General features: G+C 42.9%; 1 protein-coding gene across 3 annotated transcripts in view; it reads right to left on the reverse strand.

The window, feature by feature from the left end:
* The window catches only part of ERICH3 (glutamate rich 3), an 88,830-nt gene that overhangs the window by 48,430 nt on the left and 23,013 nt on the right, over positions 1 to 17,387 (reverse strand). For all 3 annotated transcript variants that reach the window (XM_072129054.1, XM_072129055.1, XM_072129056.1), the window contains exons 2-6: positions 11,831 to 11,924; positions 11,350 to 11,475; positions 3,141 to 3,212; positions 2,026 to 2,151; positions 70 to 231 (exon numbers count right to left, since the gene is read on the reverse strand). In XM_072129054.1, coding sequence (XP_071985155.1) covers positions 70 to 231; positions 2,026 to 2,151; positions 3,141 to 3,212; positions 11,350 to 11,475; positions 11,831 to 11,924 — 580 coding nt within the window. The remainder of the gene's footprint in view (positions 1 to 69; positions 232 to 2,025; positions 2,152 to 3,140; positions 3,213 to 11,349; positions 11,476 to 11,830; positions 11,925 to 17,387) is intronic.

Consider the following 17,387-nt stretch of genomic DNA (forward strand, 5'->3'; position numbering starts at 1 on the left):
GTGACTTCTTTATATAATAACAGATACTTCTCACGATGTACATATTGGATATATATATATTCCTCTTACTGTGCTGGACAGTCGATGCTCGTCCTCATCCGCCGAGTGTTTCTGTCGTGGAGCTGCGGATGTTTTGGGGACATTACCAGAAGACGAGTACACGGGCAGCGGCTGGAGACGTACGGGGCGCTGCATGTTACCCGGGGCAGTGTTTGGACGGAGAGATGAAGCCTTTAAGATTATTAAAAAAATAAATGAATTAACAACTCCATGTATCCGACTCTTTTACATTGTTATAGTTGGGTTTTTGTAATATTTTTGAATCCAGTTGCATTTTTCTTTATGACCACCAGGGGGCGCAGGAGAGCATGGCTTTTATTTTGCCTGTTACTGAAATACTATAACAATCCCAGCACGTGCCTGCGCAGGAATCGGAGCGCCGGGGCCGCGCAGACAGCGTAGTGTCGGAGCGCAGAGACCCAGCCGGCGCCCACTTTCATGAGACTGGGGAGATGGTACACGTGCCTGCAGAGAGTGCTCTGCGTGCCCTCTCTGGCACGCGTGCCATAGGTTCGCCACCACTGGTATATGGTATAGTACCCTATAGATGAGGCAGGATTATGGAGGGGTCGGGGGGGGTTGACCTCAGTAATACGGGTTCGCAGCAGTGTTGTCTCCTGTTGTTTAGGGAAGTAAATCACATAATTGCGTTAATCTCAGTCCGTCTATTGTGTAATCCTCACTATTATATTGTGGAGACGTTCCGCTACGTTCCATCTGATGTCCGCACTGCAGGAGTAAATATTTATTCGGGTTTCGTTATTTATGAGGACAAGTCATAGTCCTGGGAATTAGTCAGAAAGTAACAAGGAAGAAACAAACGCTCAGAGATTGTTGCTGTTTGTAAAGGTTTTTATCAGATCACTGAGATCGGGGCGATCGGGGTGCGGGCGGGCGGAGAGCCAAGGGCGTTACATTCCAACGGAACAACAACAATGAAACAATGTATAACTGTATCCGGACACCAGGACTGGGAATTCCATCTATATTCTGCGCCCAATATCTGATATACAGGCCTCATAATACCGCCATATAGTGCAGAGGGGAAGCCAAACTGGTGCATGAGGTCAGTGCCACAATGACATTACATTCTAATATTTCAGAGTACAGGCAGTCCCCGGGTTACATACAGGATGGGTTCTGGAGGTTTGTTCTTAAGTAGAATTTGTATGTAAGTCGGAACTGTATATTTTATAATTGTGGCGCCACAATTGGATTTTAAAAATGTTGTATAGTCATAAGAACCAGAATTACCAATAAATCTTCATTACAGACGCCTGTGATAACTGTTACAGCTGTTTATTGTAGCCTAAGGTGAAAGTACTGGAAATTACCAATATCCAGAGGTCCGTCTGTAACTAGGGTTCGTCTGTAAGTCGGGCATTCTTAAGTAGGGGACGGCCTGTACACTGCTGGGGCCTTCCATTGTAATTCCAGGGTCAGACTCTGGAGGGGAGGACCTGCCCGTGTAATACTCCATTCCTCCTGCGGAGGTGCTGTGGGGATATCTCACATTCTCTGTAAGGTCTCCCCACAGTTTACTGTCTTTCACCATCAGGGTCTCAGATCCTATGATCAGCTTAGGGCCACGGGATCTTTCTATCTTAAAGGGATTGGTCGATGCAATAATTTTTCTTGTGTCCTCTTGAATAGTAAGCTGTTGGTGATGCACATTTGTCTGTAAACCCCTAAAAAATGTAGGAAGTGTAGATGATGACTATAGAAGACTCTACAGCAATGCACCAAGGCGGCGTCAGACTGGACCTCCAGAGCATCAGAGGGTCCTCCGATCCCTGTCCATTGCTGGACCCCTGGTGACAGGAGATGATCACCGGATTTGGAGACCTCTAAGGTCCGTTTATTAGGGGTTCATGGAAAATGGGCCCGATTATAAATTTTACATTGGAGCCTGAAGCTTCCAGGGTCACTTCAAGCACCTACATACATTGTTGTGTCTCCACTTACAGACTCAGAAGAATCGGAGCTTCCATGGTTCCCCAGACGCCGGTGGGCCCCACTTTTAGGTCCTGTAGGAGGGCGAGGGGAGAAGGCTGGAAACGTCTCCTCTTCCGCTCTCCGGGAATGATCCCCCTGTAACAGAAATGGTTTCACTTCAGTATTTCCAGGTGTTTAATCAGTAAAAGCCGAGAGGAAAATGCAACTTTTTGCTTACACGTGGCAGGAGCGCCGCCTAGTGGCTGTGAGTAGGATTACACGTGGTATAAATCCCGGCTCCGCAGGATGGGGAGGAGGTTTATCTTTCATTTCTACAAACCTCGATGTTTATTAAGAGCTTTTGATAATTTGACAATCAGGTAATAATAATCGTAGACTAACTGAACCAAAAAAGCCACAAAGTCCTCTGAACGCTCCTAATGAGCCCCATAATGTCGCCTCCTGTGCGCTGAGTGCCCCCTCAGTATTGTATGAATAGCCCCTTAATATTAATATTGATCCCACCATCAGTGTCCTATCTCATTTGTATCACCTCTTAATGCCCCCCTAGATAATGCCCCATTATATATAAAGCAGAGGCTCAGATGCTGCAGGTGATCTTCGTTCTCGATCTGATTTTTTTCTGAAGGTTTAGATTTGCAAAAAAAATTACTTTAAATTATGCTAATGAGCCTGAGGGGCTTTGGGGGAGTTACTATCATCTCACAATTATTCATGCTCCTTTGTAGAGTTTACTGCCCACCTTCTCCGACAGCCATAGATCCGGTGATATTACCGGACTCTCGGCAATTCCTGCGCATGTCTAGTCGCCTCTTCCATGCGCAGCAGCACTGAGCACATGCGCAGGAATTGCAGAGAGCCGGGTGATGGAGGCGGGAGGAGGCAAGCAGTAAGACCCACAAAGGGATGTGAATAACCCCTTTGAGAGATTATGGAGCCTGGAAGTGCTCTGGTTACACCCCCTGAGTCCTTGAGGCTCATTAGCATAATTGTAAAAGTTATTTAAAAGGCCCCCAGTGATGTGTGAAATCAGTGGCCCAGCCAGAAGCCCCAGAAAACTGACAAGGGGGCGTCTCCTCCTGTTTTCTACCCACAAATTACACCCCCCCCCCCCCTCCCCTCACCTTAAATCTTTGCACCCGTTCTCTTCTGGCAAACGTTTCCAGTTTCCTTTTAATATCAATCTGATGACGTCTCTGGAAAAACAAAACAAATTCCTTATAAATTTGTTACATTCCAACAAAAGTTCCAAAAAATATGTTACAGGATAGAAACATTATAAAACTCTCATAGCGGAATATTTTTATATTGAAGCACATTACCCCCGTCCACCACTGGGGACAGTAGACTATCGTAGTTTGTTCTATTATCCCATCTGTAGTCTCTGTGATCGAGGCCGATCTCTTATCTGTCATGTGTGATCACTTTATCGTGTAGCATCTCCCAGGTCCAGGGTTTTTATCTGAATTTTTAGCTTTATATCATTGGCTTATATGTGATGCAACTAAAACTTCCTTCTACAGCCGCTCTCCAGTTTTTATTATTCATTATATCTTATCTATGTCTATTTATATCCTATGGGCCGGATGTGTCGCTGTTCTGCGCTCAAGTCTCCCACCAGAATTATCACCAGTTACAACCATCTGATGAGTTTGGTTCCTGCTTATTAATCACTTTACTTTAGGTGCAGTTTAGGCGCAATGTTAAATTCGGGCTCTTACATGTGACCCTCCTACAAGCTCCTCTCTGCTTCTCCCCTGCACCCCAGCATGAGAATGACCCCCACAGCAGCACCCAGGTGTGTGACACCCAGCACCCAGTGACCTCCTCAGCAGGGGCTTCTCCTGGAGGGGATCCCCCAGTGCTGGTCTCCTGCTGCCCCCCTGTAATTCTGGCCAGTATCCCCCTCACACACCAGTGTGGTCATCCTGCTACACGGGGACACTTCTCTGTCCTGTCTACAGCTACCACTCACTTCTCTTCTATCCTGCTACACGGGGACACTTCTCTGTCCTGTCTGCAGCTCACACTCACTTCTCTTCTATCCTGCTACACGGGGACACTTCTCTGTCCTGTCTGCAGCTCCTACTCACTTCTCTTCTATCCTGCTACACGGGGGCACTTCTCTGTACTGTCTGCAGCTCACACACACTTCTCTTCTATCCTGCTACACAGGACACTTCACTGCCCTGTCTGCAGCTCTCACACACTTCTCTTCTATCTTGCTACACGGGGACACTTCTCTGTCCTGCCTGCAGCTCCCGCTGACTTCTCTTCTATCCTGCTACACGGGGGCACTTCTCTGTCCTGTCTGCAGCTCACACTCACTTCTCTTCTATCCTGCTAAACGGGGCACTTCTCTGTCCTGTCTGCAGCTCCCACACACTTCTCTGCTATCCTGCTACATGGGGACACTTCTCTGTCCTGTCTGCAGCTCCCACACACTTCTCTACTATCCTGCTACACGGGGCACTTCTCTGTCCTGTTTGCAGCTCACACTCACCTCTCTTCTATCCTGCTACACGGGGCACTTCTCTGTCCTGTCTGCAGCTCCCGCACACTTCTCTTCTATCCTGCTACACGGGGACACTTCTCTGTCCTGTCTGCAGCTCCCACACACTTCTCTACTATCCTGCTACATGGGGACACTTCTCTGTCCTGTCTGTAGCTCCCACACACTTCTCTACTATCCTGCTACACGGGGCACTTCTCTGTCCTGTCTGCAGCTCCCACACACTTCTCTTCTATCCTGCTACACGGGACACTTCTCTGTCCTGTCTGCAGCTCTCACACACTTCTCTTCTATCTTGCTACACGGGGACACTTCTCTGTCCTGTCTGCAGCTCTCACACACTTCTCTTCTATCCTGCTACACGGGTACACTTCTCTGTCCTGTCTGCATCTCCTACTCACTTCTCTACTATCCTGCTACACGGGGCACTTCTCTGTACTGTCTGCAGTGCCTACACACTTCTCTTCTATCCTGGTACACGGGACACTTCTCTGTCCTGTCTGCAGCTCTCACACACTTCTCTTCTATCTTGCTACATGGGGACACTTCTCTGTCCTGTCTGTAGCTCCCACACACTTCTCTACTATCCTGCTACACGGGGCACTTCTCTGTACTGTCTGCAGTGCCTACACACTTCTCTTCTATCCTGGTACACGGGACACTTCTCTGTCCTGTCTGCAGCTCTCACACACTTCTCTTCTATCTTGCTACATGGGGACACTTCTCTGTCCTGTCTGCAGCTCCCGCTGACTTCTCTTCTATCCTGCTCCACGGGGACACTTCTCTGTCCTGTCTGCAGCTCCCGCTGACTTTTCTTCTGTCCTGCTCCACGGGGACACTTCTCTGTCCTGTCTGCAGCTCCTGCTGACTTTTCTTCTATCCTGCTACACAGGGCACTTCTCTGTCCTGTCTGCAGCTCCCACACACTTCTCTTCTATCCTGCTACACGGGGACACTTCTCTGTTCTGTCTGCAGCTCCCGCTGACTTCTCTTCTAGCCTGTTACACGGGGACACTTCTCTGTCCTGTCTGCAGCTCCTGCTGACTTCTCTTCTATCCTGCTACACGGGGACACTTCTCTGTCCTGTCTGCAGCTCCCGCTGACTTCTCTTCTATCTGGCTACACAGGACACTTCTCTGTCCTGTCTGCAGCTCACACTCACTTCTCTTCTATCCTGCTACACGGGGACACTTCTCTGTCCTGTCTGCAGCTCCCGCTGACTTCTCTTCTATCCTGTTATACGGGGGACACTTCTCTGTCCTGTCTGCAGCTCCTGCTGACTTCTCTTCTATCCTGCTACACGGGGACACTTCTCTGTCCTGTCTGCAGCTCCCGCTGACTTCTCTTCTATCCTGCTACACGGGGACACTTCTCTGTCCTGTCTACAGTTCCCGCTGACTTCTCTTCTATCCTGCTACACGGGGACACTTCTCTGTCCTGTCTGCAGCTCCCACTGACTTCTCTTTTATCCTGCTACGCGGGGACACTTCTCTGTCCTGTCTGCAGCTCCCACTGACTTCTCTTCTATCCTGCTACACGGGGACACTTCTCTGTCCTGTCTGCAGCTCCCGCTGATATCTATCCTGCTCTGAGCTGAGGCTTTTGCAGGTTGTTTGTAAATAGAAGGGCAATACGTTGCGCTTGCTTGTGCTCTGCTATTGTTGAGCTGTAAATCCTGTGTCGTGAGATCTCTCTGAAGAAGAGATGAGCCCAATGTATTATTAACCACCGTCCAATTATAGGAGGAAGAACAAACCCTGAATGACGGACGTGTCACTTCTCTGACAGCGCGGTCAGGTTACTCCTCATTCCTGCCCCACACCGTAAGCTGCAACGGCTGCGAAACGCAACAAGCAATGTTATGTGTATGTTATGTGTTATGTGTATGTTATGTGTGTGTTATGTGTTATGTGTATGTTATGTGTGTGTTATGTGTTATGTGTATGTTATGTGTGTGTTATGTGTTATGTGTATGTTATGTGTGTGTTATGTGTTATGTGTATGTTATGTGTGTGTTATGTGTGTGTTATGTGTATGTTATGTGTGTGTTATGTGTGTGTTATGTGTGTGTTATGTGTTTGTTGTGTGTGTTACGTGTGTTTTGTATACGTTATGTATACGTTATGTGTATGTTACGTGTGTGTTATGTGTATGTTACGTGTGTGTTATGTGTATGTTACGTGTGTGTTATGTGTATGTTATGTGTGTGTTATGTGTGTGTTATGTGTGTGTTATGTGTGTGTTATGTGTGTGTTATGTGTGTGTTATGTGTGTGTTATGTGTGTGTTATGTGTGTGTTATGTGTGTGTTATGTGTGTGTTATGTGTGTGTTATGTGTTATGTGTATGTTATGTGTATGTTATGTGTGTGTTATGTATATGTTATGTGTATGTTATGTGTGTGTTATGTGTTATGTGTATGTTATGTGTATGTTATGTATATGTTATGTGTATGTTATGTGTGTGTTATGTGTGTGTTATGTGTTATGTGTATGTTATGTGTGTGTTATGTGTGTGTTATGTGTTATGTGTGTGTTATGTGTGTGTTATGTGTGTGTTATGTGTGTGTTATGTGTGTGTTATGTGTGTGTTATGTGTGTGTTATGTGTTATGTGTATGTTATGTGTATGTTATGTGTGTGTTATGTATATGTTATGTGTATGTTATGTGTGTGTTATGTGTGTGTTATGTGTTATGTGTATGTTATGTGTATGTTATGTATATGTTATGTGTATGTTATGTGTGTGTTATGTGTGTGTTATGTGTTATGTGTATGTTATGTGTGTGTTATGTGTGTGTTATGTGTTATGTGTATGTTATGTGTATGTTAAGTGTTTGTTGTGTGTGTTACTTGTGTGTTATGTGTTTGTTGTGTGTTTGTTAAATACATACAACATAAACAGCCTGACCCCTGGGGGAAATTACAGCCTAAATATATCGCCCCCCGGGGGTTAGTAGCTGGAAGGAGTCAGATGATGATAAAAATAAGAACTCGATTCTACAAGGAAACTTGAAAGAATGTAATAGAATCCGCCGGAGGCAGTGATGACCCAACTGTGCATTGTACATGATATTTTTAATTACAGTTTTTTTTTTTGCTTTTTTTATCTGCTAGCTGTCATTCTTCCTGTGGATAAACACCAGTCCCTGGTCAAGTGATGTCACACAGGTGCACGGCTCATTATATCCCTGGTCATGTGATGGATGTTCGTTATATCCCTGGTCATGTGATATCACACAGGTGCACGGCTCGTTATATTCCTGGTCATGTGATGTCACACAGGTGCACGGCTCGTTATATCCCTGGTCATGTGATGTCACACAGGTGCACGGCTCGTTATATCCCTGGTCATGTGATGTCACACAGGTGCACGGCTCGTTATATCCCTGGTCATGTGATGTCACACAGGTGCATGACTCTTTATATCCCTGGTCATGTGATGTCACACAGGTGCACGGCTCATTATATCCCTGGTCATGTGATGTCACACAGGTATGCGGCTCGTTATATCCCTGGTCATGTGATGTCACACAGGTACACGGCTCATTATATCCCTGGTCATGTGATGTCACACAGGTGCACGGCTCATTATATCCCTGGTCATGTGATGTCACACAGGTGCACGGCTCGTTATAGCCCTGGTCATGTGATGTCACACAGGTGCACGGCTCATTATATCCCTGGTCATGTGATGGATGTTCGTTATATCCCTGGTCATGTGATATCACACAGGTGCACGGCTCGTTATATTCCTGGTCATGTGATGTCACACAGGTGCACGGCTCGTTATATCCCTGGTCATGTGATGTCACACAGGTGCACGGCTTGTTATATCCCTGGTCATGTGATGTCACACAGGTGCACGGCTCGTTATATCCCTGGTCATGTGATGTCACACAGGTGCATGACTCTTTATATCCCTGGTCATGTGATGTCACACAGGTGCACGGCTCATTATATCCCTGGTCATGTGATGTCACACAGGTGCGCGGCTCGTTATATCCCTGGTCATGTGATGTCACACAGGTACACGGCTCATTATATCCCTGGTCATGTGATGTCACACAGGTGCACGGCTCATTATATCCCTGGTCATGTGATGTCACACAGGTGCACGGCTCGTTATATCCCTGGTCATGTGATGTCACCCAGGTGCACGGCTCATTATATCCCTAGTCATGTGATGTCACACAGGTGCACGGCTCGTTATATCCCTGGTCATGTGATGTCACCCAGGTGCACGGCTCATTATATCCCTAGTCATGTGATGTCACACAGGTGCACGGCTCGTTATATCCCTGATCATGTGATGTCACACAGGTGCACGGCTCGTTATATCCCTGGTTATGTGATGTCACACAGGTGCACGGCTCGTTATATCCCTGGTCATGTGATGTCACACAGGTGCACGGCTTGTTATATCCCTGGTCATGTGATGTCACACAGGTGCACGGCTCATTATATCCCTGGTCATGTGATGTCACACAGGTGCGCGGCTCGTTATATCCCTGGTCATGTGATGTCACACAGGTACACGGCTCATTATATCCCTGGTCATGTGATGTCACACAGGTGCACGGCTCATTATATCCCTGGTCATGTGATGTCACACAGGTGCACGGCTCGTTATATCCCTGGTCATGTGATGTCACCCAGGTGCACGGCTCATTATATCCCTAGTCATGTGATGTCACACAGGTGCACGGCTCGTTATATCCCTGGTCATGTGATGTCACCCAGGTGCACGGCTCATTATATCCCTAGTCATGTGATGTCACACAGGTGCACGGCTCGTTATATCCCTGATCATGTGATGTCACACAGGTGCACGGCTCGTTATATCCCTGGTTATGTGATGTCACACAGGTGCACGGCTCGTTATATCCCTGGTCATGTGATGTCACACAGGTGCACGGCTTGTTATATCCCTGGTCATGTGATGTCACACAGGTGCACGGCTCGTTATATCCCTGGTTATGTGATGTCACACAGGTGCATGGCTCGTTATATCCCTGGTCATGTGATATCACACAGGTGCACGGCTCGTTATATCCCTGGTCATGTGATGTCACACAGGTGCACGGCTCGTTATATCCCTGGTCATGTGATGTCACACAGGTGCATGGATCGTTATATCCCTAGTCATGTGATGTCACACAGGTGCACGGCTCATTACACCGCTCTATGATACTAACAATCTATGCACCTTAGTCAGATCTCTGTCCATTGGGGTAAACACAGAAGCTTCCTATAGAATGACAGCAAGCAGAGATCTAGAAACCCTGAGGAATTGATACAGAAAGTATTTTGGAAAATTGTAGAACTTTTCGTTGCACAAACAATACCAATAATTTGCTGTGGGGCTCAGGAGTCACAAGCCGTGACGGGTCTCCACAGTCGGATCAGGAGAGCCGGGTCTGTAGTAGGGATCTTGCTGGACTCCTGGGAGGTGGTTCTGAATAAGTGATTGATCGGCAGCTACAATAAGACTATGAGGGACCCAAAAAACCCAAATCCTGACACATTAGCGAGTCAGCGGTGGATACAATCACTGGACGTGTAAGACGGAGAGAATGAGGAACAGTTTTATCTGCTGTTACACTGTACAGTGATGGTAAAACCTGTGAGTCATTGTTTGATACATATTATTCTATTCATCTGTGATCTCTTAGGGATAATTATTATTTTGTGTCTGCGCTATTGTCGTGTCATTCATTGTGTTCTTCTTCTATGGAGTAATGTGCAATAACTGGATTTCCTCTTCCAGAATAATAAAGGGATTATTATTTATTATTATTATTGTTATTATTATTATTATCATTATTATTATTATTGTTATTTTTATTATTATTATTATTATCATTATTATTGTTATTATTATCATTATGGATATGTGTGGCCCTTAGGTGTTGGCGGATACTCGATAAGCCGCACTGAGAGGGTCACACTGACCCATCGGAGTGTTAGAAGCGGCTCCACTGGATCAGTACAAGGTCCTTGGAGGTCCCAACCCAAGTATGAAATGTCAAATCACAAGCGATAATTCATTGTGGACCTACAGATGCATTTTTTCTAGTAGGTCCAAGATATGTCTGACAGGCCCACCGGAGAATCAGAGGATCCCCCGGTGGGCCCAGGCTCTAGCCGAGTATTGGACCCATAGATACTGGAGAAGACAACATTTTGGAGATTGGTCGACTATTTTCTGGGGGATGATGAATAATTTTTATCTGGTGGGCTCAAGGAACTTCTCTGAGACATTGGGGCTCATTTACTAAGGGTCTGAATCACACGAATCTGTCGGGTATTCCAACGATTTCCGATTTGCGATGAATACCGCCGGGATTTTGGCGCAACCGCGATGGCTTGCATGCGACGGAAACCCCGACGGAATCGGAAAAAAAGCGGTATTTAAAAAAAAAGTGACGCTAGACACGCACTTACCTGCACCAAGAAATAGAAGGTGAACTCCAGAGGAACTCGGCGCAGCAGCGACACTTAGTATATATCGGCGCACTACCTTAGTGAATCCCGGCCGGACCCGTTGGGGAATCCGCCGCCGGATCGCGACTGGACCAGGTAAGTAAATGTGCCCCATTGGGTCTAAGAAACCCCCGTGTGACAGCCACCTACAGTATCTTGGTCCCCAGGTGGAAGGGACAGCACAGTATTTCTGTAGGCTCCTCCCATAATGAGGAGTCTATTATTGGGGGTGGTGCCTATTCTTAAATAGCTGATAACCTATCTAATATGGGCCAAACTGTTATTGCCCAACAAGCTTGGGGCCTAAGTGACCCCAGAGGAGAGGTGCAGGGCCTTACCTCCATATCCAGGACCTTGTGGAATATAGCCTGGGCCAGACATTCCCTGATGTACTTCTGATGGTCCCGTCTCATGGCGTTGATCCTGTATTCCTTTTCCGTCAGTATTCTTCCGCTTCTTGTGATCTGGAGAAGAGGAAAAAATGGTTCAGGCCACAACAAATACATTTGTGATGCAATTTAGGCACGCCCTCATCTTCCAGAGGCCACACCCTCATCTTCCAGAGGCCACGCCCCTTTGTCATTCTACACAAAGAATGTTAGCAACTTTTTGTTACAAATTACAGCAGCCGTTTGTTGTAAGCGGATAAATCTCCCCCTGCTCCTGGATTAACCAGCCTCAATGTCTATACAGTAATATGAGACCCGGAGACCAATAATCATATAACAGTAACAACACCAGAAGGAGGAAAAGGAAATCCACCGATTTATACAAAATTTCACCCAAAAAGCTGCTATATCTGTACTAAATGTCTCTTACCAGTCCGGCTCTCTGCAGATGTTTCCGTATCCTTGTATTATTGAAATATCCCGTCAGGTGTTTGTCTGTGAGGCTGTTATATGCGGACAGCGGTCTGTAATAGAGACACAGAGAGAAGGTCACAAATATTCTTGTACATAGGGGGGCAGTATTATAGTAGTTATATTCCTGTACATAGGGGGCAGTATTATAGTAGTTATATTCCTGTACATAGGGGGCAGTATTATAGTAGTTATATTCCTGCACATAGGGGGCAGTATTATAGTAGTTATATTCCTGTACATAGGGGGCAGTATTATAGTAGTTATATTCTTGTACATAGGGGGCAGTATTATAGTAGTTATATTCTTGTACATAGGGGGCAGTATTATAGTAGTTATATTCCTGTACATAGGGGGCAGTATTATAGTAGTTATATTCCTGTACATAGGGGGCAGTATTATAGTAGTTATATTCCTGTACATAGGGGGCAGTATTATAGTAGTTATATTCCTGCACATAGGGGGCAGTATTATAGTAGTTATATTCCTGTACATAGGGGGCAGTATTATAGTAGTTATATTCTTGTACATAGGGGGCAGTATTATAGTAGTTATATTCTTGTACATAGAGGGCAGTATTATAGTAGTTATATTCTTGTACATAGGGGGCAGTATTATAGTAGTTATATTCTTGTACATAGAGGGCAGTATTATAGTAGTTATATTCCTGTACATAGGGGGCAGTATTATAGTAGTTATATTCCTGTACATAGGGGGCAGTATTATAGTAGTTATATTCCTGTACATAGGGGGCAGTATTATAGTAGTTATATTCCTGTACATAGGGGGCAGTATTATAGTAGTTATATTCCTGTACATAGGGGGCAGTATTATAGTAGTTATATTCTTGTACATAGGGGGCAGTATTATAGTAGTTATATTCTTGTACATAGGGGGCAGTATTATAGTAGTCATATTCTTGTACATAGGGGGCAGTATTATAGTAGTTATATTCCTGTACATAGGGGGCAGTATTATAGTAGTTATATCCCTGTACATAGGGGGCAGTATTATAGTAGTTATATTCCTGTACATAGGGGGCAGTATTATAGTAGTTATATTCCTGTACATAGGGGGCAGTATTATAGTAGTTATATTCCTGTACATAGGGGGTAGTATTATAGTAGTTATATTCCTGTACATAGGGGGCAGTATTATAGTAGTTATATTCCTGTACATAGGGGGTAGTATTATAGTAGTTATATTCCTGTACATAGGGGGCAGTATTATAGTAGTTATATTCCTGTACATAGGGGGCAGTATTATAGTAGTTATATTCTTGTACATAGGGGGTAGTATTATAGTAGTTATATTCCTGTACATAGGGGGCAGTATTATAGTAGTTATATTCTTGTACATAGGGGACAGTATTATAGTAGTTATATTCCTGTACATAGGGGGCAGTATTATAGTAGTTATATTCTTGTACATAGGGGGCAGTATTATAGTAGTTATATTCTTGTACATAGGTGGCAGTATTATGGTAGTTATATTCCTGTACATAGGGGGCAGTATTATAGTAGTTATATTCTTGTACATAGGGGGCAGTATTACAGTAGTTATATTCTTGTACATAGGTGGCAGTATTATAGTAGTTATATTCCTGTACATAGGGGGCAGTATTATAGTAGTTATATTCTTGTACATAGGGGGCAGTATTATAGTAGTTATATTCCTGTACATAGGGGGCAGTATTATAGTAGTTATATCCCTGTACATAGGGGGCAGTATTATAGTAGTTATATTCCTGTACATAGGGGGCAGTATTATAGTAGTTATATTCTTGTACATAGGATAGGGGGCAGTATTATAGTAGTTATAATCCTGTACATAGGGGGCAGTATTATAGTAGTCATAGTCTTGTACATAGAGGGCAGTATTATAGTAGTTATATTCCTGTACATAGAGGGCAGTATTATAGAAGTTATATTCTTGTACATAGGGGGCAGTATTATAGTAGTTATATTCCTGTACATAGGGGGCAGTATTATAGTAGTTATATTCTTGTACATAGGGGGCAGTATTATAGTAGTTATATTCTTGTACATAGGGGGCAGTATTATAGTAGTTATATTCTTGTACATAGGGGGCAGTATTATAGTAGTTATATTCCTGTACATAGGGGGCAGTATTATAGTAGTTATATTCCTGTACATAGGGGGCAGTATTATAGTAGTTATATTCCTGTACATAGGGGGCAGTATTATAGTAGTTATATTCCTGTACATAGGGGGCAGTATTATAGTAGTTATATTCTTGTACATAGGGGGCAGTTTTATAGTAGTTATATCCCTGTACATAGGGGGCAGTATTATAGTAGTTATATTCCTGTACATAGGGGGCAGTATTATAGTAGTTATATTCCTGTACATAGGGGGCAGTATTATAGTAGTTATATTCCTGTACATAGGGGGTAGTATTATAGTAGTTATATTCTTGTACATAGGGGGCAGTATTATAGTAGTTATATTCTTGTACATAGGGGCAGTATTATAGTAGTTATATTCTTGTACATAGGGGACAGTATTATAGTAGTTATATTCCTGTACATAGGGGGCAGTATTATAGTAGTTATATTCTTGTACATAGGGGGCAGTATTATAGGAGTTATATTCTTGTACATACGGGGCAGTATTATAGTAGTTATATCCCTGTACATAGGGGGCAGTATTATAGTAGTTATATTCCTGTACATAGGGGGCAGTATTATAGTAGTTATATTCCTGTACATAGGGGGCAGTATTATAGTAGTTATATTCCTGTACATAGGGGGCAGTATTATAGTAGTTATATTCCTGTACATAGGGGGCAGTATTATAGTAGTTATATTCCTGTACATAGGGGGCAGTATTATAGTAGTTATATTCCTGTACATAGGGGGCAGTATTATAGTAGTTATATTCCTGTACATAGGAGGCAGTATTATAGTAGTTATATTCTTGTCCATAGGGGTCAGTATTATAGTAGTTATATTCCTGTACATAGGGGGCAGTATTATAGTAGTTATATTCCTGTACATAGGGGGCAGTATTATAGTAGTTATATTCTTGTACATAGGGGGCAGTATTATAGTAGTTATATTCCTGTACATAGAGGGCAGTATTATAGTAGTTATATTCCTGTACATAGGGGGCAGTATTATAGTTGTTATATTCCTGTACATAGGGGGTAGTATTATAGTAGTTATATTCTTGTACATAGGGGGTAGTATTATAGTAGTTATATTCTTGTACATAGGGGGTAGTATTATAGTAGTTATATTCTTGTACATAGGGGGGCAGTATTATAGTAGTTATATTCCTGTACATAGGGGGCAGTATTATAGTAGTTATATTCTTGTACATAGGGGGGCAGTATTATAGTAGTTATATTCCTGTACATAGGGGGCAGTATTATAGTTGTTATATTCCTGTACATAGGGGGCAGTATTATAGTAGTTATATTCCTGTACATAGGAGGCAGTATTATAGTAGTTATATTCCTGTACATAGGAGGCAGTATTATAGTAGTTATATTCTTGTACATAGGGGGCAGTATTATAGTAGTTATATTCCTGTACATAGGGGGCAGTATTATAGTAGTTATATTCCTGTACATAGGAGGCAGTATTATAGTAGTTATATTCCTGTACATAGGAGGCAGTATTATAGTAGTTATATTCTTGTACATAGGGGGCAGTATTATAGTAGTTATATTCTTGTACATAGGGGGCAGTATTATAGTAGTTATATTCTTGTACATAGGGGTCAGTATTATAGTAGTTATATTCTTGTACATAGGGGGGCAGTATTATAGTAGTTATATTCTTGTACATAGGGGTCAGTATTATAGTAGTTATATTCTTGTACATAGGGGTCAGTATTATAGTAGTTATATTCTTGTACATAGGGGGCAGTAGTATAGTAGTTATATTCTTGTACATAGGGGTCAGTATTATAGTAGTTATATTCTTGTACATAGGGGGCAGTAGTATAGTAGTTATATTCTTGTACATAGGGGGCAGTATTATAGTAGTTATATTCCTGTACACAGGGGGCAGTATTATAGTAGTTATATTCCTGTACATAGGGGGCAGTATTATAGTAGTTATATTCTTGTACATAGGGGTCAGTATTATAGTAGTTATATTCCTGTACATAGGGGGCAGTATTATAGTAGTTATATTCTTGTACATAGGGGTCAGTATTATAGTAGTTATATTCCTGTACATAGGGGGCAGTATTATAGTAGTTATATTCCTGTACATAGGGGGCAGTATTATAGTAGTTATATTCCTGTACATAGGGGGCAGTATTATAGTAGTTATATTCCTGTACATAGGGGGTAGTATTATAGTAGTTATATTCCTGTACATAGGGGGCAGTATTATAGTAGTTATATTCCTGTACATAGGGGGCAGTATTATAGTAGTTATATTCCTGTTCATAGGGGGCAGTATTATAATAGTTATATTCCTGTACATAGGGGGCAGTATTATAGTAGTTATATTCCTGTACATAGGGGGCAGTATTATAGTAGTTATATTCCTGTACATAGGGGGCAGTATTATAGTAGTTATATTCCTGTACATAGGGGGTAGTATTATAGTAGTTATATTCCTGTACATAGGGGGCAGTATTATAGTAGTTATATTCCTGTACATAGCGGGCAGTATTATAGTAGTTATATTCTTGTACACAGGGGGGCAGTATTATAGTAGTTATATTCCTGTACATAGGGGGCAGTATTATAGTAGTTATATTCTTGTACATAGGGGGGCAGTATTATAGTAGTTATATTCCTGTACATAGGGGGCAGTATTATAGTTGTTATATTCCTGTACATAGGGGGCAGTATTATAGTAGTTATATTCCTGTACATAGGGGGCAGTATTATAGTAGTTATATTACTGTACATAGGGGCAGTATAATAGTAGTTATATTCTTGTACATAGGGGGCAGTATTATAGTAGTTATATTCCTGTACATAGGGGGCAGTATTATAGTAGTTATATTCCTGTACATAGGGGGGCAGTATTATAGTAGTTATATTCCTGTACATAGGGGGCAGTATTATAGTAGTTATATTCTTGTACATAGGGGGGCAGTATTATAGTAGTTATATTCCTGTACATAGGGGGCAGTATTATAGTAGTTATATTCCTGTACATAGGGGGCAGTATTATAGTGGTTCTATTCTTGTACATAGGGGGCAGTATTATAGTAGTTATATTCTTGTACATAGGGGGCAGTATTATAGTAGTTATATTCCTGTACATAGGAGCAGTATTATAGTAGTTATATTCTTGTACATAGGGGGCAGTATTATAGTAGTTATATTCTTGTACATAGGGGGCAGTATTATAGTAGTTATATTCTTGTACATAGGGGGCAGTATTATAGTAGTTATATTCTTGTACATAGGGGGCAGTATTATAGTAGTTATATTTCTGTACATAGGGGGCAGTATTATAGTAGTTATATTCCTGTACATAGGGGGCAGTATTATAGTAGTTATATTCTTGTACATAGGGGGCA

Source organism: Engystomops pustulosus, chromosome 10, assembly GCF_040894005.1.
Source record: "Engystomops pustulosus chromosome 10, aEngPut4.maternal, whole genome shotgun sequence".
Taxonomy (NCBI): domain Eukaryota; kingdom Metazoa; phylum Chordata; class Amphibia; order Anura; family Leptodactylidae; genus Engystomops; species Engystomops pustulosus.